The sequence below is a fragment of the Procambarus clarkii genome, chromosome 9, assembly GCF_040958095.1.
Source record: "Procambarus clarkii isolate CNS0578487 chromosome 9, FALCON_Pclarkii_2.0, whole genome shotgun sequence".
NCBI lineage: Eukaryota > Metazoa > Arthropoda > Malacostraca > Decapoda > Cambaridae > Procambarus > Procambarus clarkii.
The window spans coordinates 10,414,373-10,436,326 of NC_091158.1; the positions used below are offsets into that span (position 1 = coordinate 10,414,373).

General features: G+C 46.5%; 2 protein-coding genes across 13 annotated transcripts in view; one reads left to right on the plus strand and one right to left on the minus strand.

Annotated features, from left to right (window-relative positions):
* The window catches only part of cib (thymosin beta cib), a 299,505-nt gene that overhangs the window by 256,995 nt on the left and 20,556 nt on the right, over positions 1 to 21,954 (plus strand). For 7 of the 12 annotated variants that reach the window (XM_045755311.2, XM_045755305.2, XM_045755309.2 and 4 more), the window contains exon 1: positions 8,676 to 8,832. The exons of 3 other annotated variants lie outside the window; for them this stretch is intronic. The gene's annotated coding sequence lies outside the window, so the exon portion shown is untranslated. Of the gene's footprint in view, positions 1 to 8,654; positions 8,833 to 20,955; positions 21,109 to 21,954 lie in introns of those variants that run through there. 2 more of the 12 variants (XM_069321118.1, XM_069321119.1) reach the window with 2 other exon arrangements.
* On the minus strand, positions 9,847 to 11,169 carry LOC138362799 (uncharacterized). Its single transcript, XM_069321359.1, has one exon. It carries the CDS (start codon positions 11,167 to 11,169, stop codon positions 9,847 to 9,849), a length of 1,323 nt encoding a protein of 440 aa, XP_069177460.1.

A 21,954-nucleotide genomic window follows, 5' to 3' on the forward strand; every position in this document is an offset into this window, starting at 1 on the left:
TAACGAGTGGAGTACCTCAAGGATCGGTGCTGGGACCAATTCTATTTCTAATTTACGTAAATGATATGTTTACAGGAGTGAAATCCTACATGTCAATGTTCGCGGATGACGCAAAACTAATGAGAAGAGTTGTGACAGATGAGGATTTTGTGTGTGTGTGTGTGTGTGTGTGTGTGTGTGTGTGTGTGTGTGTGTGTGTGTGTGTGTGTGTGTGTGTGTGTGTGTGTGTGCGCGCGTGAGAAAAAAATTGTTAGTACTAGTGCGTAACAGTTGATTGGTTGACAGTTGGGAGGCGGGCCGACAGAGCACAGCTCAACCTCCGCAAGCACAACTAGGTGATTACACATCCCCAGGAAACAGCCAGTAACAGCTGTCTAACTCTCAGGTACCTATTTACTGATAGGTGAACAGGCGCAGCAGGGTGAAAGAAACTCTGCCCATTTGTTTCCGCCATCGCCGAGGATCGATCCCCGGGCCATAAGACTACGAATCCCGAACGCTGTCCACTTAGCCATCTGCCCCCTCCCAGATGTGTGTGTTTGTGTGTGTGTGTGTGTGTGTGTGTGTGTGTGTGTGTGTGTGTGTGTGTGTGTGTGTGTGTGTGTGCCCAAGGGCCTGATAGCTGAATGGACAGCGCTCTGGACTCGTAATCCTAGGGTCCGGGTTCGATCCCCAGTGATGGCGGAGACAAATGGGCAGTTTCTTTCACCCTGATTCCCCTGTTATCTAGCAGTAAATAGGTACCTGGGAGTTAGACAGCTGCTACGGGTTGCTTCCTGTGTGTGTGTGTGTATGTGGAAAAAAATGTTAGTAGTTAGTAAGTTGATTGATTGACAGTTGAGAGGCGGGCCGAAAGAGCAGAACTCAGCCCCCGCAAGCACAACTAGATGAACACAACTAGGTGAACACAACTAGGTGAACACAACTAGGTGAGTAGACACTCACACACACCACTTGTGCCAGGAGTGTCACCCCTAGAGTGCCACCGTCCTCCCAAGCTGGCATACCTGAGTATATGTGTATACTCACCTCTAAGTATACCCCCGTTATTAATATACTTCACCAGGCCCATCATAGCTAGTATGTCCCGCCACCACCCAGCCTGGTGGGAGGGGGGGGGGGTATATTACTTCCCCACACCTCCCTTCCTCACACCTCCTTTCCCCACACCTCCCTTCCCCACACCTCCCTTCCTCATGCCTCCCTTCCTCACACCTCCCTTCCCCACACCTCCCTTCCTCATGCCTCCCTTCCCCACACCTCCCTTCCTCACACCTCCCTTCCTCACACCTCCCTTCCCCACACCTCCCTTCCTCATGCCTCCCTTCCTCACACCTCCCTTCCCCACACCTCCCTTCCTCACACCTCCCTTCCTCACACCTCCCTTCCCCACACCTCCCTTCCTCATGCCTCCCTTCCTCACACCTCCCTTCCTCACACCTCCCTTCCTCACACCTCCCTTCCTCACACCTCCCTTCCCCACACCTCCCTTCCTCATGCCTCCCTTCCTCACACCTCCCTTCCTCACACCTCCCTTCCTCACACCTCCCTTCCCCACACCTCCCTTCCCCACACCTCCCTTCCCCACACCTCCCTTCCCCACACCTCCCTTCCCCACACCTCCCTTCCTCACACCTCCCTTCCTCACACCTCCCTTCCCCACACCTCCCTTCCCCACACCTCCCTTCCCCACACCTCCCTTCCCCACACCTCCCTTCCCCACACCTCCCTTCCTCACACCTCCCTTCCCCACACCTCCCTTCCTCATGCCTCCCTTCCTCACACCTCCCTTCCTCACACCTCCCTTCCCCACACCTCCCTTCCTCAAGCCTCCCTTCCTCACACCTCCCTTCCTCACACCTCCCTTCCTCACACCTCCCTTCCCCACACCTCCCTTCCTCATGCCTCCCTTCCCCACACCTCCCTTCCTCACACCTCCCTTCCTCATGCCTCCCTTCCCCACACCTCCCTTCCTCACACCTCCCTTCCTCATCACTCTCCCTCTGCCCATCCTCACTTCCCTCTCCAATCGAAACCAAGACATATGATCAGTCCTCATCATTTCCGGCCTGGCTTGGGGAAGGCGTCCGGCCTGGCTTGGGGAAGGCGTCCGGCCTGGCTTGGGGAAGGCGTCCGGCCTGGCTTGGGGAAGGCGTCCGGCCTGGCTTGGGGAAGGCGTCCGGCCTGGCTTGGGGAAGGCGTCCGGCCTGGCTTGGGGAAGGCGTCCGGCCTGGCTTGGGGAAGGCGTCCGGCCTGGCTTGGGGAAGGCGTCCGGCCTGGCTTGGGGAAGCCGTCCGGATAGTAACTGTTATTAATTCGTGTAAACCTGCGGGCTACTCATGCCCGTGCCACCTCTGGTGGTGGATTAATATTCAACAACGGAGGCAGGTCGCTTCAGTGGCGCCAACGAAGCCGTTACTTACCTCAGGATGGGGAGGTGTTCCCTGCTCCGTTACCTCAGGAGGGGAGGTGTTCCCTGCTCCGTTACTCGCGGCGCTTTAAGTGGGTCGTGCACCGTTCAGAGGGTGCAGCGCCAGCAGTAGTAGCAGTAGCAACATCAGCAATAACAACAATATAAACAGCAACTACAGAAGCCATAGCAACAACAGTAAAAAAACAGAAGCAATTGAAACAACGTCAGCAGTAGCAAGAGCTGCAACAGTAGCAACAGCAACAGAAGCAATAACAGCAAGAGAAACATTAGCAGTAGTAACAACAGCAGCAGCAGGAACAACAGCAGCTGGAACACCGAGCAGCAGCAGCAGGAACAACAGCAGCTGGAACACCGAGCAGCAGCAGCAGGAACAACAGCAGCTGGAACACCGAGCAGCAGCAGCAGGAACAACAGCAGCTGGAACACCATCAGAAACACCGAGCATCAGCAGCAACAGCAGCAGGAGCAGCAACAGCAGCAGGAGCAACAGCAGCAGGAGCAGGAGCAGCAGCAGCAACAGCAAGAGCAACAACGGGGGCAGCAGTAATAACAATACCAGCAGTAGTCGTCCCCTTCACAGCGGCGAGCGGAAATGTCCGCAGCTGCCGTTGCTCAGTCTCCCTTTTTCTGGGGAATTTCGCGGCTAGGGTTGGCGGGAGAGCCCCGATAACCTGAACTTTCCCCGCCAACTACTTTTATTTGAGAAAATTTATTGCCAGATCTAAGGATGTCTCAATACTAAGAGTTTCTCTGACGGCTTCTTTTTCCCCGAGTATATTCCGTTAAGTTCAATAGGAAGTGGACAGGATATTAGGAGCTTTCCGTTACATTTAAATTGTCTGGAGATCTATGGTTTAACGTGGTGTGAAATTATTTTAAATTAATAAATAAACAAAAACAAAAGCTGGGAATTTACACCATGAATTAGCACACTGATACTCGAAATCAAAACATTCTGCCCCGTGAGCTCTGGTGGGGGATTTATACGAGAAATATTAGCCTAGAGCCGCCTCACCTCTCCCCGCCCGCCCAGTTTGCCGGCAGGGCGCGGCCCGCGGTGGTCGCTTATGCTAATGCTTGCAGGCCGCGGCTCACGCTCAGAATGCCAGCAAAAAGGGCTTTTACTTTTTTGGGATCACTGTTGGGGGCAACAGTGGAGGAGCGATGGTAGATGACCGGTGACGTGGATGACTTATTAACGAGTTGCCCGAGTGACACGCTGATGAGGTGTCACCTTGACGGGTAGCCTGAGTGATACTTTGACGGGTGGCCTGGGTGACACCGTGACGGGTGGCCTGGGTAACACCGTGACGGGTGGCCTGGGTGACACCTTGACAAGTGGCCTAGGTGACACCTTGACGGGTGGCCTGGGTGACACCTTGACGGGTGGCCTGGGTGACACCTTGACGGGTGGCCTGGGTGACACCTTGACGGGTGGCCTGGGTGACACCTTGACGAGTGGCCTGGGTGACACCTTGACGGGTGGCCTGGGTGACACCTTGACGGGTGGCCTGGGTGACACCTTGACGGGTGGCCTGGGTGACACCTTGACAGGATGACGGATGACCTATTCTTGGATTCTTAACAGCTTTAGGAATACAAACCATTTATATATTTTAGCATCAAAATAGTATGACTTTGAATTAAATAAATTGAACAGTTAATATATGTTATATTTTATCGTAGTGTAATATACCGCCCACTTAACGTCGGTAATTACATATAGATATATAAATTGGTATTTATTTTCAACCTCTTATTACAGTATTTGTGAGGCGGATAGGATAGAATATTTCCCAACAAGTCAATAAACTTAACACAATTTATTTTACTTCATTCATCACATATATTTTTATTTGGTAACTATATATATATATCGTCTTTAATATGGGTAAAATAAATAAAAAAACTCATAAGAAATTTCGCGTAAAATTTTCTACTGAACGAATTTTACATTTCTTTTTACAATATTATATCAATATTTTTGCCAAGAAATCAATATACAGTCTCCGTGGTGTAGTGGTAAGACACTCGCCTGGCGTTCCGCGAGCACTATGTCATGGGTTCGTATCCTGGCCGGGGAGGATTTACTGGGCGCAATTCCTTAACTGTAGCCTCTGTTTAACGCAACAGTAAAATGTGTACTTGGATGAAAAAACGATTCTTCGCGGCAGGGGATCGTATTCCAGGGACCTGCCCGAAACGCTACGCGTACTAGTGGCTGTACATGAATGTAACAACTCTTGTATATATCTAAAAAAAAAAAAAAAAAAAAAAAAAAAAAAAAAAAAAAAAAAAAAAAAAAAATAGCGGCGCCTTTCTCTCCGGGGTGGAAGTTATGTGGAGGATCAGAGGGGACTTATAATATTCTTGACGAGGGTCTCTTGTTTAGGGATATGTGCCCACAAGGGAGTCCTCGACTGGGCTCTAATGTTTGTTGACGTAGCTCTGCCGACTGGACTCCAGTTATTGACCGAGTACCATATTATACCATCGTGTGGATGAGCCCACCTCAACACCAGTTATTTTACCAGCAAAAATTTATTGTCTTACCATTTACTGTTATTATTTGTAACAATATATAGTTTCTTAATATTTTTGAAGATTATTTTTTTACTAAACAGGGTGTGACAAAAAGTCGGTTCTCATACACAATAAATAACAAAAAATATAATTTATAAAATTTAGTTTCTCTATGAGGGCGGACCTCTTCAATTTATCGCATGTAGTTTTATCCCTTTGGTTTTCCTTTTGAATTATAGGAGGGAGAGAGAGGGGGCGGATACGGCGCCGGTGTGGTTGAGAGGTGCCGGGGTCTTGGTAGGCCCACGGGGCGTGGAGGACATCCCTGGCTCCACCGGAGGTCACTGAAAGACACAGCTGCGTTTTTGCCTGACTTGGCTTCAGTTAAGAAGGGAGATATTCGCGAATCTTTTATTGTGCAACAACTTATTTACCTGAAGGCTACTATCCCTAGTGTTCGAGTGCCTGGAGTTCACCGTACCCCTGACGCCTATATCGTCTGGAAGGACTGTGTTCGATTGTCTTCCAGTAGGTTCTGTGTTCGGGGTGGGGAGGTGCACTCACCTCCCGGGAGACGCGGGGGGTTGCCAAGTGTCTGCCGGGTGGTGTTTGCCTGCCACAAGGCCCAGCTGTTTACCGCTGACAGCCGACGTGAGGCCGCCAAGCTTCCAGATTTCCCGCCACAGAAAGGCGGGAGCTCACACGGCACCAGCACCGTAATGGTGCCGTATGAGATATATACAAAAAAAGATATAATTTTATTGTTATATATTTTTGTGGAATATGAACTAAAAGAATAATTTAGACTTTGTTTTCCATCTCTCGTCCGAAACCGTCGCTTACCATCTCGTGCAGGTGTACATTTAATGAAAATATTCAATAAAACTTATTCAATATTCAATAAAATACAATAAAACTTCTAACATTAAGTGGTATATTTCTTTTCACCTGGTGCCTCTGTTCACCTAGCAGTAAATAGGTCTCTGGGAGTAAAGCAACTGTTGTGGAGTGCATCTTGAGGAAGATCAGCAGCTGGTCTAGGGTGACATCAATAAGCCCAGCAGGCTTCCTGTCCCCGATTATGGAAAATTAACTCTCACCTCTGCATTCACAAATATAAATATTAAAAATGAGAAAGTGCGGCCATTTTCCCTGAGTCTTGTAACATCAATACGAGAGCTGGGATACGAGGATAGTCTGAAGGAATAGAATTTCCCATCACTGTGGAAGATAAGAACGTGAGAAGACCTGATGACGACATACAAAATAACGAGATGCCTCTAGAAAGCGTACAGAGATGGACGCCTTAACATGGGCGGGCAACGAACGAGAAGCAGGTTGAGACACTATACTGAACATGAGTCAAGAGGGGCGCATGGAACTATTCCTTCAGGGAATGGGTAGTCGGTGAGCAGGGAGAACAGACTGCAGCAGCAATACTTGCAAATTTACCGACGATGCCCAACTCAGGAGGGAAATAGACTCGAAAGAAGACTCAAATCACTTGAAGACGATCTAGATAGGGCGTTGAAATGGTCAAAAGACCGGTAGATGTATTTTAATGCTGGCAAATGTAAGGTTATGAGGGTAGGTAATGATAACAGGTTATCAGCTGAATGATGTTGAGATTGCGAAAGATATCTGTGGGTCATGATTAGTAAGAATTTAAACGCGAAAAATCAATGCATAAATGTTCGAAATAAGGCAAATAGGACACTGCGATTTATTTTAGAAGCGTTTAATAAAACACCTGGTGTTATTCTTCAGGTATATCTTGCTCCTGTTAGGCCCCATTTAGATCATACAGTTCCCTTTTGGTCGCCATACTATAGAATAAGACATAAAATTCACTTCAAATTCACATAACAAAGGGGAAATTTCCGTTCACCTGGGCTGTAGGAGTTTCGAACCGTCGACCCAACGCGCCTGAAGCCGAAGCTCTATTGACTGGGCTATGAGTGGTCTTAATAAGGAAAGTTCCAGAAGCAGCATCCTGCTGCCAAATTTATTTATAAAGCTGAGATTAATAAGGTATTAAGTATATAAATACATAATAGAACACGAAACGATGGATATAAATTAGATTAGTTTAGATTTAGGAAAGACCTGGGTAAATACTGGTTTGGTAAGAGTTGTGTATTTGTCGAACTAATTACCGGGTAATATAATAGGCGTGGGATTCATTGAAGGTTTCAAGCGCAGGTTAGACCTATATATGAATGAATTTGACTGGATATAAATAGGTCGAGTTGCCACAGGTGGGCCAATAGGCCTTCTGCAGTTTCCTTGATTCGTATATACATAAAGTATTAAACTTACTTACATAAGTATATAAGTACTTGCAGTACTTATATACTTTCAGTACTTATATATACAGTACTAGACAGCTGAGAAAACCAAGCTCCGAGGAGTAAGTTCACTAATGGATTCCCACCGGGAGCCGGTCGGCCGAGCGGACAGCACGCTGGATTTGTGATCCTGTGGTCCTAGGTTCGATCCCAGGCGCCGACGAGAAACAATGGGCAGAGTTTCTTTCACCCTATGCCCCGGTTACCTAGCAGTAAAATAGGTACCTGGGTATTAGTCAGCTGTCACGGGCTGCTTCCTGGGGGTGGAGGCCTGGTCGAGGACCGGGCCGCGGGGACACTAAAAAGCCCCGAAGTCATCTCAAGATAACCTGAAGATAACCACAGTCAGGGTTAAGCTTATCGAGGTCCTTCCAGACCAACCACTGATAACCTTCCTCAGGATGGAACCCACAACAGTTGCCTAACTCCCGAATACCGATGTTGCTGCTAGATGAAAAACAAAACAAAAGAGGCATCAGATGAAAGGAAATGTACCCAACTCTGTCCGCCAGGGATCGTACCGGGATCTTTGGTACAAGCCGACGACGCAGACTACTGCGCTACACGTCCCAAATCTGTTCTGTAGAATATATAAAATTGGCCTAGAAATCAATAAATAAAGGACTTAACAAATGTTCTGTACCCTTAGAGAACATGAGAACAAAATGAGCGAGGTAGACTATCACGGCCAATGAACACATTAATAACTGATGAAACTAATGCAGATGATAGGTCACAATAACGTGACAAGATAGCAAGACCAGACCACATATCAGATAGTGAAGAAACCACGCCGTGTCGGTCCGTCCTGGATCATTATCAAGTCGTGTAAGGGGGAACTTTACACGACCTGATAATGATCCACGACGGACCGAAATGTCGTCGTTTCTTCATTTTCTGATGAGTGGTCATCATGATGGATCTAATATCAGAAGCAGGAGGAAATGGGGTGATAGGAAGGAAGGAAGGAAGGAGACGCGAGAGATGGTAGGGAGAGTGGTAGGAGAGAATGGTGGTGGGGTGGTAAGGTATGGCTGGCGTGCGGTGGGAGTGAGTTGACTAACGGGGAAGCCTCCACACTAGCCACTATACTAATATAGTTCCTCTAGTTGCTGCACGCAACGACCAGAGGAGAATACGTGTAATCTGCTTCAGTGCAGTGATTCCCCGCCCATCGGGGGCCCTCTGGGCGGCAGTGAAGCGCATTTTGTCCGCCCAGCCATGGCTTACAGGATAATGATTGTCTTCCCGGGGAGCTGGTCACCGATATTTCACGTACTGGCATAATTGCCCAGTTTTCCGCCGTGGTGACGTCCTCCGAGGAATTTTTAGGGGCATTCATCAGTGCGTTGAGTCACTGTTGGGCGGGTTTGAGTCAAGCGAGGGCGAGGCGTGGCAAAGCAAGGCGTGGCGAGGCCTGGCAACCGCCCGCCAGTTGAGTCATTGGTGAGGGAGCTTGTGAGCCGCTACGCCGCCTGCCAGTTGAGCTTTGGATTTCACGGAGGTAGGACGTACTTCTTGCTCACAGTGAGTGCAGTGGTTATTACCTTGTGAATTTGCTTCTCAAGACTACACTGAAGTTCGTTGGGTCTTGTGTGCCTTCTGGAGCGTAAATCACTTTTTTTACAGCCATATTTATGTTGAGGTTTCTGCCATGTTTCACACCGTTCATTGTCAGTATGCCGGTGGCTGTCAGTGGTGGGGCGGGGGGTCACGAACGCTGCTCTTCAACTTTTTAACTCGCCTAATGAGCAGGATTTGTGTGCATGTTCGTGTGTGTGTTTGTGAGAGAGGTTGGGGGAAGAGGAGCGTGGTGCGGTATGCATGGTGGAGCCGGCGAGGGGTGAGGATGGTGGGTGTGTTGAGGGTGTGGCAGGGGTGGTGAGGGAGAGGCGGGGTGATGGGGGGGACCCTCGTCCAGGAGCGCTCCATCGTCGCGTTCATGAAGTCTTTGAGGGCGAGGGGGTATATTAAGCTTGGGAACATCACATACAAGTGAACTAGTACACAATTTAATAAAGAAACTAGGGGGGGCTACGAGGAGCCTTGTAAGGGGAAGGCATAAGCTATGAATTTGAAGATGATTTGCTTGCATATCTCTCTCGAGTAGTTTGTAAGAGACCTTTGTAATAAGAATTAGTTTCAGTTCGTGCGATGTTTTGACGGGGTTGCGATAACTAGGAGGCGGCTAGCAAGGTCTAATATACCCTAGAGACCAGGCAGGTATGTCGCGTTATTTGACCCGTGTTGAGCTAGAGCACAACTGGCAGATGCATGGCGAGGCCCACTCTGGCGCCATCAGGGACAGGTGTGGCCGGTGCTCGAGTGCAGCTCTACAACGCCACGTGAGCACAAAGAGCTCCTAAACAAAGACCTCATATGCTTGCCATGGTCTTATTTACTTAACACTATTTTAGTGATGGAAAAATCTTAAAAATGGGTCTGCTATAGCTAGTAAGAACTTAATACACACCTAGTTTGTTACCCACTTACGCTTCTATCTAAACTGGAAATAATGTTTGGGTCCGGGTACGAGTAGGTTCATATTGCCTGCCCAAGCACCACAGAGCAGGGTCGTGTCTGTGAGCGAGGGTACTGGCTGACTGGCTCGTCGTGTCTGTGAGCCAGGGTACTACTGGCTGACTGGCTCGTCGTGTCTCTGAGCGAGGGTACTGGCTGACTGGCTCGTCGTGTCTGTGAGCGGGGGAACTGGCTGACTGGCTCGTCGTGTCTGTGAGCGAGGGTACTGGCTGACTGGCTCGTCGTGTCTGTGAGCGAGGGTACTGGCTGGCTGGCTCGTCGTGTCTGTGAGCGAGGGTACTGGCTGACTGGCTCGTCTTGTCTGTGAGCGAGGGTACTGGCTGACTGGCTCGTCTTGTCTGTGAGCGAGGGTACTGGCTGACTGGCTCGTCGTGTCTGTGAGCGGGGGAACTGGCTGACTGGCTCGTCGTGTCTGTGAGCGAGGGTACTGGCTGACTGGCTCGTCGTGTCTGTGAGCGAGGGTACTGGCTGACTGGCTCGTCGTGTCTGTGAGCGAGGGTACTGGCTGACTGGCTCGTCTTGTCTGTGAGCGGGGGAACTGGCTGGCTGCTCGTCGTGTCTGTGAGCGAGGGTACTGGCTGACTGGCTCGTCTTGTCTGTGAGCGGGGGAACTGGCTGGCTGGCTCGTCGTGTCTGTGAGCGAGGGTACTGGCTGGCTGGCTCGTCGTGTCTGTGAGCGAGGGAACTGGCTGGCTGGCTCGTCGTGTCTGTGAGCGAGGGAACTGGCTGGCTGGCTCGTCGTGTCTGTGAGCGGGAGTACTGGCTGACTGGCTCGTCGTGTCTGTGAGCGGGAGTACTGGCTGACTGGCTCGTTGTGTCTGTGAGCGGGAGTACTGGCTGACTGGCTCGTTGTGTCTGTGAGCGGGGGTACTGGCTGACTGGCTCGTCGTGTCTGTGAGCGGGGTACTGGCTGACTGGCTCGTCGTGTCTGTGAGCGGGGTACTGGCTGCCTGGCTCGTCGTGTCTGTGAGCGGGGGTACTGGCTGACTGGCTCGTTGTGTCTGTGAGCGGGGGAACTGGCTGACTGGCTCGTTGTGTCTGTGAGCGGGGGAACTGGCTGACTGGCTCGTCGTGTCTGTGAGCGAGGGTACTGGCTGACTGGCTCGTCGTGTCTGTGAGCGAGGGTACTGGCTGACTGGCTCGTCGTGTCTGTGAGCGAGGGTACTGGCTGACTGGCTCGTCGTGTCTGTGAGCGAGGGAACTCGTTGACTGGCTGGTTCTGTCTGTGAGCGGGAGATAAATGTAGACCCAATACAAAAAGTCCCAATAGCCAAAGAGAGGCAGAGAAAAGACTAAATGACAATGACTAATGCCATTGACCATTACGCCTTGTGCTGGAAAATGCAATTGGATTGAGAATGGAGCATCTGGAGAGGACCCGTGCCTGACAAGCTCGTTCAAGGTCTTAAAAAGAGGTCTTACCTAGACTGTTTTCAGAGATTGTCACAAATCATTGTTTAATATTCCTGGTAAAAGTCTGGAATAACAGGGATACACTGAAGTGGGTGGGGCAGCACCTCTGACAGTCATAAGTTTCGAGTCCTAGACTGCTGCTGTTACAAATTTGTGTTTACTACATATCTAAAGGCTTCAGTCTCGTTCTGACAGTGCCTGCGACGGCGCTGGAACCAATCGTATTGGCGTTTCTTTCCAATGGAGACTTTCGACGCCGTGGTGAGGAGGGACCTGCTGCATGGGTAACAGCTTCCCCCCCCCCCCTGTATCCAACCTACCCTGGCTTTGCGCCCAGGATAGGCCACTCCAGAGCGCAAGTCCATAGTCTCCTGAGACTGATAGATGACTGCTAAATATATAAAGGCGGTGAACTCGTACACGTCAATGTTGCAGGTGAATGATAAATGTAAAATCAGGAGGATTGCAAAAATATACAGGATTTTTTTTATACACTCCTAAAATGGACAAACAAATGGTTGCTGGACTTAAATTCCATCAAGTGTAAGGTAATGATGATGGGAAAGGGGGAGGGACCAGGAGGTATCTACAACATAAGGGGACGGCAGCTACGGGAATTGGAGAGAGAATTCTGCTGTGGATAAGTACTAACACCGAGGCACACAACCAAGATAACACGAACACCATATATGGGACACTGGTGTACACAAGAACATTATTTATAAACCAAAGTCACGACCCTTTCAACGCAATGTACGTAAATATTTATCAGACTAATACAGAAATATGCAGCACCCGTATGGAATCTGCACCTTGTGAAGCATAAAACTAATTTGTGAAGTTCAGGGGTTTGCATGACGATTGGTGATAGAGCTAAGAGGGTAGATTAATGGAGCTATTTCTCTCCACCCTAGAGGAGAGAAGAAATAGAAGGGATATGATCACAACAAAAAGATACTGATGAAATAGACAAGGTGGACAAGATCAGCCTCTTCGAATTGAAAGTAGGACCTGCTGCATGGGTAACAGCTTTCCCCCTCCCCCGTATCACAAAAGGACAAAGACTGAAGACAAAGAGGACACAAATGTTAATTGGAAATGCTAATTGATCTAAAAAACAAAGAAATAATCATGCCCAGAAATATAAAGAAATAATAATACCCTGCCCGTGAGGTTAACAAGTGGAATGCCCTAATACTTGTGGAAGCCTCTTCCATCCACAACTTCAAGGACATCAGACAGAGAATTCTAACGTCAAAATAGTTATAGTTTAACGTAACAGGTAGTCACTGATAGGTAAGTATGATTTGCTCCCTCTGAGAGAGGGAGGGGGGGGGGGGTACCTGACTGGCTCACTGTGTGAGGGAGGTTGGGGAGGGGGGTCCTGACTGGCTCACTGTGTGTGTGTGAGAGTGGGGGTTGTGGGAGATCAGTGTGGGCTCACTGTAAGGGGAGGGTCAGTTTTCCATGTAAGAGGGTGGTGTATACTAGTGTGAGGGGTGAATGGAGCTGAGGGTGACCTGGTGTAGTGATAACGCTAGCGGATATCCCGCGGAGCCACAGCTGTGGCTCTACGCTCCGTCTTGTATGTGGAGTCCACCTACAGCAACCCTCCCAACATGCTCCAGTTTAGAGCATGGACGAGAAACCATGTAGAGCATTGGTCGATAAACTTAAGCTCTGTATATCGCGCTCTTCTAAGGTGTTCGTTCTATGCCGTCTTATGTTTTGTCATTTCACCAACTTAGTGCACTGCACGTAGCCACTGAGCCACCTGCATGCATGGTTGTAGGCAGAGGTGGAACTTGCCCATGAGAAATGCTCTATATAATATTTGTGACGCTTTGCACCTAACCTGTAGCGGCACCTAGTAGCAAAGGGGCATAGATGCAGAAAGCAGCTGCTTTCTGGAGCTGCCATGGCGTCACATGGCTGCTCCACTGAAAGTTATCATGACGTATATCCTATATGATATTTGTACAGTAATTTGTTTAGTGTAATTTAATGTCCCATTTCTTGCTTAGCTTAGGTTTATGATATACATTTTATTAAACTTTTTATGACATTTTAGTGTCTGGTTGTGTAAACAATATAACCCAACCCTGACCTGTGTGAACATAAGAACCCTACGGTTGCGTGACCATTCTCCACCCTGACCTTAACCAGTATTGATTGTTGCCGCCGGCGTAGAATGGTCCTATCCTCATGGTAGAATGGTCCTATCCTCATGGTAGAATGGTACTATCCTCACGGTAGAATGGTCCTATCGTCACGGTAGAATGGTCCTATCGTCACGGTAGAACGAACCTTTAGAGCCGATTGTTGATGGGGAAAATAAACGATACCGATCCTTAAGACCTTTGCCATTCTTCTGTATTAAGGTTGTACTGTTGGAATTACGTGTAGTTAAAAGTAGCTGATCTTGGCTTGCATAAAAACAGAAATGGTTAAAAAGTACAGTAGGCCTAGACCGAATGAATGAAATGTTGGGAAATAAAGCCAAAAAGAGGAGTACATAATGAGTTTAGAGCTGACACTGGCGACATCATTAATAAAATTAGGTGGCTACATTATTCATCCAGGAGGGCTTATTGGATGTGCGGATTTTCAATAATGTTAAACGGCTGAATAATGCGGTTTAAATGAACATTACGCTGACGTTCATTGTATACGTTTTAGTATACAATACCCTGATGTGGCAGTTTTAAGTCTAGGGGCGTGGAGCGCCAGGGTAGGCTAGTGCCTGTACGGAGAACTCCCAGGAATGTTGAAGCGCCGCTCACCTTGCCCTTGTCTGGCGGTACTTGGTAGTCTTCCCGGCTTGGTGCCGCCTTTCGATAATTACGTACGTGTCCTTGTCTGCCTTGTGCAGAGTGGCCGTAGTGTGGGTTTCCTTAAACCGTGTTTCGATGTGTTTCCTGAAGAAAGTTCATTTGCTTATGCTGGATACAATGTTCACTAAAGCATTTATAAATGAAAGTTTATTACAGGAAAAAATCTTAAAACTTGACTGACAACATTTTTGTGGGGTTAAGCATCAGCTTGAGAGGTGCAGTGGGTGGGCATGGTGTCTAGCTTTGTTGTAACCTTGGACGGGCTGTACCTAAGCTTAACTGTTGAAGTGTTAAGCTTCAGCTATTAAGGCACTGCCTTTTTAGCTATATGCTAACTAATGCAGAGTTCTGACCCTCATGTTTACCCACTTCCGTACTTGCTACTCACTCTACGAACACCCACTCACCATTTTTTCCCATGATTGGCCGTGGGTGAATACTTTTGGGCACATGGGAGTTGATGGCATGTTATTAATTGTCCTAGCTTTTATGGTAAAAGCAGAACGTACTACCCCCGCCGACTAGGCTAACACACTACTGATTGATTGATAAAGATTAAGCCACCCAAGAGGTGGCACGGGCATGAATAGCCCGTAAAACACACTACTGGTTTGATGTTAATGAAGTAAGCATTGTTAGGGTTGGGTGATGATTCCACGAGGGAGGAAAAGGCAAGAATACTAAAGAGGATCTGAAATGTATAAGTTAAAAATAGCCTAAATGGAGTTGATCGAATCTTGTGTATGAGGATGTAGTTCTGGCATATAATATCGTAAGCAATGGTTTTGTTAGTGTCTGGTTCATGTAGGTATCCAACCTTCATTCGTACACTCGTTCCGTTGCAATAAGTTTTGTACATTTCAATCATGTTTCCCCCTTTGTATCACTGAGAGGCTCTTTCCTCGGTCTTTCCACGTAGTTCGGCCCTCGAAATTCGCGGGACGAGTCTACCACCGCACATCTGGTGGTTGTCCTTGTGCTGACTACACTAAATAGGTTAGCAACATAACATAATTAGCTTTGGTACTACCAATTATACTGAAACCAATTTTGTTTGCAAGGTAATTGTAACCCAAATGTGAAAGACCGTTGTTTAACGGGAGGAGATTTAAATTTTACTGGAGATTCTGCTGTTCTCTAAATTATCTATGACAGATGTATTATTCATAGGAAATGTTTATTCCTGTGCAGTACTGTACTATAAAACTGTCGGCTTCCGTAGCCAAGCGGCCCCAAGACATCCTAGAGCATCCTGCATGCCTTGCGTGTTAAAATTCCAGTTTTCTTAATTCGTATCTTGTTATGGTCTCGTATTTACAAAAAATGTATGTAGCAAGGATGACGGTTTTACAGTGTTGTAGTAGACTGTTGTTACCGCTAGCCCCATTTAAGCAGTTTCCTGTCACTACCAGTACAAGCTGCTGTTCAAACTGCGACAATTTGTGCAGTCTGGTAGCCATATGTTGTAACTGATGATGGCACGGTAACCATCTGTGGCGCAGGTTATGTGGTAAACCCGTGTTGGTAACATTGTGTACCATGTAACGAGGATAGTTAGGAGAGAGGCAGTGTCGCTTACACAGGTGGTGCCCCACATACCATCACCACCGTTCTCTCACACCTGGTCGTTAATTGACCTTCTTAAACGCAGGAAGTGGCCGTGTGTGTGTATAGAGCACCGCACCGTGATCACCGCAGACGGAAGTGACTGCCACGTGTGACTAGGAACTAACACGTAGGCCAGTTATGCCATATGGCATGGCGTGGGTTGTAGCATACCGCGCCTCACCTTGTACTCTCACTTGCCCTCCAGACCTCTCGTCTGGCGGGGGGGCTCTTATCCATCCAGGAATTTTCGCCTCCGTTTTATCCGGATTCCTATTTTGTATCGGTTATTATTTAGACACGTTTAATTTAACTGCCAGCAGCGTTCGAGCATCATGCACGAATCTGCCATTATTTAGGGAGTGGGTTGAGGGATGACTCACAGTTGCCAGGTGTTAGCCTCCCCTCCCATCCCCCCCCCCCCAACCAACTGTCTCTCCAAACATCCCCCCTCCTCCTCCCAGCCTCCCCCTCCCAGCCTCCCCCTCCCCGCCCTCATCCAGCCATCCTTACCCAGGTTACCATGAGGGCGCCGTTCTCTCTCGTCTGCCGTTCTATCTCCTGAATTCTCCACTCATTATTTTTTAAAGTTTGTAAATATTAAGACCGCAGTAGTTTTAGCCTATTTCTAGCCCATGGGAAGGATTGTTTAAACGCCGTTTTAAGCCCAACGTAAAATTAAGGGCGGGTGTACAGTAATGTGAAAATTGCAGGCCTTAAATGGTAGTGTTTTGGCAAGGATTAGAAATGTGCTTAACTGTCTGGGCTTGAGCGATTTGTGAAGTAGTCCGATAATACCTTAGCAGTGTGATGTAGGAAGGTCAGAGGCGGTTCCGGTGACTGGGTGGTTACTGACCTGTGACCTGACCTTATCCCAGGTTGATTCACTTGGGATAAGACATGGTATTTGGTCTTATCATAGACTATTTCTTGGTCTAGGCCTAACCCTAGACTTCCATGTTTTTTTCTTTTGTTGTTTCAAAGAAGTGGTTCACTTCAGTTTGTACCGTACAGTTGGTTTCCTGTCACTATTCTCATGACCTTATTCTTGACGGTATATATGGTCCAAAAACCATTTTACTGACCAACTCTGCAGTCTGTCTAGGTCATGCAGTATTTTTACGATCTTCATCTGTCCCGACTCGTCTCGATAATTCGCATCATCTACATACGTTGACTAGTTAGGCCATTGTCATAAGGGAGGAATAGAGAGTATAGGTACCTGGACCAATCCTATTAGTAATGAATGAGAAACTGTGTCGAAAGCCTTTTGGGAAGTCGAACCATCTTCTCCGTCTAGATTTATTTTTGTTAATGTATAAAATTCCAGTACGTTAATTAAGTAGGATTTAATATCAATGGGGCTATGCAACTCCATTAGTCATCATGGTGATACATTATCAGACTAGCTTGAGACCTTGACTTTAGCAAAGCCTTTGAACAGTGCCACATGAAAGACTGATTACAAAAATAGAGGCTCATGGTATTGGGGGTGCTATATTAATTTAAGTTGGATTAGGGCATGGCTATTCCAAAGGAAACGTTAGAGTTAGTATAAATGGCGTTAAGTCAGAGTGGGATAATGTTGTTAGTGGAGTGCCTCAAGGCTCTGTCCTGGGACCTCTGCTGTTTATAATATATATAAATGATTTAGATTCAGGTTTAAGTAGCAACATTTGCAAATTTGCCGATGATACAAAAATCGGTAGGGAAATTAACACGGAAGAAGACTCACTATCACTTCAAGTTGATCTAAATAGGGTTTTGAAATGGTCAAAAGATTATTTAATTCCCCAAATTAGAAATCTTTCATATGAAGAAAGATTAACAAAGCTTAAATTGCATTCACTGGAAAGGTGAAGAGTTAGGCGTGACATGATAGAGGTTTACAAGTGGATGAATGGACATAACAAAGGGGATATTAATAGGGTATTAGAAGTATCAACACAAGACAGAACACGAAACAATGGGTATAAATTGGGTAAGTTTAGATTTAGGAAAGACTTGGGTAAATACTGGTTCGGTAATAGGGTTGTTGATTTGTGGAACCCATTACCACGTAACGTGGTGGAGGTGGGGCCCCTTGATTCTTTCAAGCGTGGGTTGGACATGTATATGAGTGGGATTGGGTGGTTATAAATAGGAGCTGCCTCGTATGGGCCAATAGGCCTTCTGCAGTTACCTTTGTTCTTATGTACAACAGCTCATAGTTTTATCTAGTAACGTTTCTTGCTGGAACCGCTATGCGTGGTAGTGGCTTTACAAGAATGTAAAATAAGAACGTAAGAACAAAGGCAACTGCAGAAATTGAAATAAGTTTATTGATGTAAAATACACACAAAGGGATGAGGTAGCTCAAGCTATTCTCACCCCGTTCAGTACATCGTGTTAATACATACATACATACATATACACACATCACAAACAAGCAACTGCAGAAGGCCTATTGGCCCATACGAGACAGCTCCTATTTACAACCACCCAATCCCACTCATATACATGTCCAACCCACGCTTGGAACAATCGAGGGACCCCACGTCAACCCGTTCTCGCACTTGCTTATAGTCAATATTGGCTTATTTAATAAGTGCATATGTGACATATTAATTGATTGTAAATATTTTAGTTTACCTCGAAAAACTTCATAGAAAACACCGACCTCGCCTAACCTTCTTAGTATGTTAAGATAAGCATCTTATTGCTTCTTATTTACAATTATTACTTAACCTATCAATGGCATAGGTTAAGTAAACTAAAATATTCACCATCAATTAGTTTGTCACATATGGACTTATTAAATAAACCAATATTGACTACATGCAAGTGCGAGAACGGGTTGACCACGTTACGTGGCAATTGGTTCCACAAATCAACAACCCTGTTATTGAACCAGTATTTACCCAAGTCTTTCCTAAATCTAAACTTATCCAATTTATACCCATTGTTTCATGTTCTGTCTTGTGTTGATACTTTTAATACCCTATTAATATCCCCTTTGTTATGTCCATTCATCCACTTGTAAACCTCTATCATGTCACCCCTAACTCTTCGCCTTTCCAGTGAATGCAATTTAAGCTTTGTTAATCTTTCTTCGTATGAAAGATTTCTAATTTGGGGAATTAAATTAAGTCATCCTACGCTGGATACATTCAAGTGAATTTATATCCATTCTATAGTACCGCAACCAAAACTGAACTGCATAATCTAAATGGGGCCTAACCAGAGCAAGATATAGCTGAAGAACCACACCAGGTGTCTTGTTACTAATGCTTCGATTAATAAATCCCAGTGTCCTATTTGCCTTATTATGAACATTGATGCATTGACCCTTTTGTTTAAATTCTTACTAATCATAACTCAGATCCGTTTCGCAATCTCAGCACCATCTAGTTCGTATCTTGTAACTCTGTCATCATTACCTAGCCTCAGAACTTTACATTTATCAACATTAAACTGCATTTGCCAATCTTTTGACCATTTCAAAACCCTATTTAGATCAACTTGAAGTGATAGCGAGTCTTCTTCCGTCTTAATTTCCCTACCGATTTTTGTATCATCTACAAATTTGCAGATGTTGCTACTCAAACCTGAATCTAAATCATTTATATATATTATAAACAGCAGAGGTCCCAGGACAGAGCCTTGAGGCACTCCACTAACAACATTATCCCACTCTGACTTAACGCCATTTATACTAACTCTTAACGTTTCCTTTGGAATAGCCATGCCCTAATCCAACTTAAATTAATATAGCACCCCCAATACCATGAGCCTCTATTTTTGTAATCAGTCTTTCATGTGGCACTGTATCAAAAGCTTTGCTAAAGTCAAGGTACACAACATCACAATCCTTACCACTATCAACTGCCTCAATTATGCTGGAATAAAAAGATAGCAAATTTGTTAAACTTGAACGGCCATTTGTAAAACCATGTTGCGACTCGTTTATTAATTTATTTTTTTCAAGATGAAGACGAATTGTATTTGCAATTATCGATTCAAGTAACTTTCCCACAATAGATGTTAGGCTAATTGGCCGATAGTTTGACGCAAGTGATCTATACCCTTTCTTAAAAATTGGTACCACATTAGCTACCTTCCATGACTCTGGCACTCTACCTAACTCTATTAATTTATTAAATATGGTAGACAGTGGCTCGGAAAGCTCCTCTTTGCATTCTTTAAGCACCCTGGCAAACACTTCATCCGGCCCTGGGGATTTGTTTGGTTTTAGTTTTGCTATTTGTTTAATTACATCCTCCCTGGTAACTGCTTTAATTCGAACAAATATATGTGGGTGGGGACGAGGACAGGTTGACTAGTTTAGCATTATTCCAATAATAGTCATTGAGTGAATAAATATTGTGGGGTTTTCTGTTTTGCTTTCCCAACTGCAATGAGTACGTCGCCAATGTACATGTAGCAGACGCTTCACGAAGCTGTCAAAATCAGTAGAGAAAATACGAGAGCAACCGTACAGGGCCTGGGAGCAAGGTCGAGTTAGTCCTTGAGGTTCTCTTCTCAGACTAGCCTCACCTGGTCCTGGTCCACGTTGATCGTTGGAATCTCCTCAATGCTTAAGTCACTTTAAGGGACTCCTAGGATCCTCATCACATATATAGATTTGTGAATAATAGGCAACTCGGTATTGAAGACAACTGGAGCTAAGGCTTGAGTAAATAGTTGGCAGTATTCAGAAGTGGTTCAACGGAAACACCACATAAAGCTTAACAGTAGTTTATTTACTAACTTAACAACTAATACAAAGGGTGCTTGATTTACTTTAGATTGGCGTCAGAAAGGCTATGGTTGCATTAGTGAGACTCTTAACGTCTGGCTAATAGATTCGGATCCACTCATGGAGAAACGCCTAACTTAACACAATTGACAGCCAATCATTAACACAGCAAACCTAACTGCCAGTATGCAAAGGGATCACAAGAGTTCCAACCAGATACTTGGGTAATGATGATGTGCAATAATTCAACAATGGCACTGTCAATGGGACATGCAATAAAATGCACAATGATAATATCACACAATACTAAATGTGTGGTGTATGTGAAGCTCACATTCACAGACGAGTGTAATGTCGTGATACCACACAGATAAACACACATACACCGTCGGGTGTCTTCACCTATACCTGTGTCGGGTATGAGAAGGTGAGAACTGTGGTTGATCCCTCAGATCAACACAGACACACAATAAAATAATGACAAGATCTTGTACTTACAGGTAGGCTACCTCTTATTCACTCACTCCCTCAGGGCACATTTATGCAAGAACTCGTAGGTGGCCTGACAGCTGGTTTCGGCAACAGGCTTTCCCACAAACCGTACTTGACACAGGGGGTACTCGCAGGAGGGCGCGGTGTATATCAACACACACACACTTGATGGCACTGGCGGTAAGTAAGGTGGTGACGTCATGTAGTACCATGAGGCAGGGCGGCTTGAGGCTACCGAGGCTACTGAGGTACTAGCTACACACTCTGGACAGTGGCAGGCTGGCGGCTGCAGGTTATATGGTACCATGCGGTACACTGTGGTAAAGTCACACACGGATTGCTTCGGCGGCGGCACTGCCTTAGTTCACTCTAGGTCACTCACAGACGATCTCTATTTGTCACTAGGGGTTACCTGATACCAGTCTGTTTCGCTCTGGTGATTTGTCACTAGGCTTCTAAGTAATATAGTCACGATTGCGATTCCGGGCGAGCGTTGGTATATCGAAAAGACGCCGAGTTTAACTTGACGGTGAGGAATAGATGGCGTTCAATCTATTGGCCGATAGACAGAACAGGACACGTCCTTTATGCACTGGCTCCCTCACGTGAATACCCAGCAAGAGGCTGCCGGGCATCTCATGGGACACAACACAAGGGATTACAATTTGACCAATAGCATTGCAGCAAAAGAGCGGGAACCAATCATATTGATTGTTCCCTGATCAGTAGCAGAGGTGACGTCATGAACACGTCGCAACCACGTCATAGTTGTTATTCTCCATCGCCGGTTGAGGCTGACCCCAGAGGTCAGTCTGTCGCCTCGCTGGCGTCCTCTCCCTCTCTCACGCCTGGCACCTTCTGTGTACTCTGACCCTGTAGCAAGTATGCTTAACTTCCCTGTATCTACTTCCTGCCTGGACATACGGCGGCCTCCGTATTATAAATGTATTCCTAGGTTAAATGGGCATCCTGGAGATACCCAACATGCCAGTTTACTATCCAGGGTTAACAGAGATAGGGCTTGTG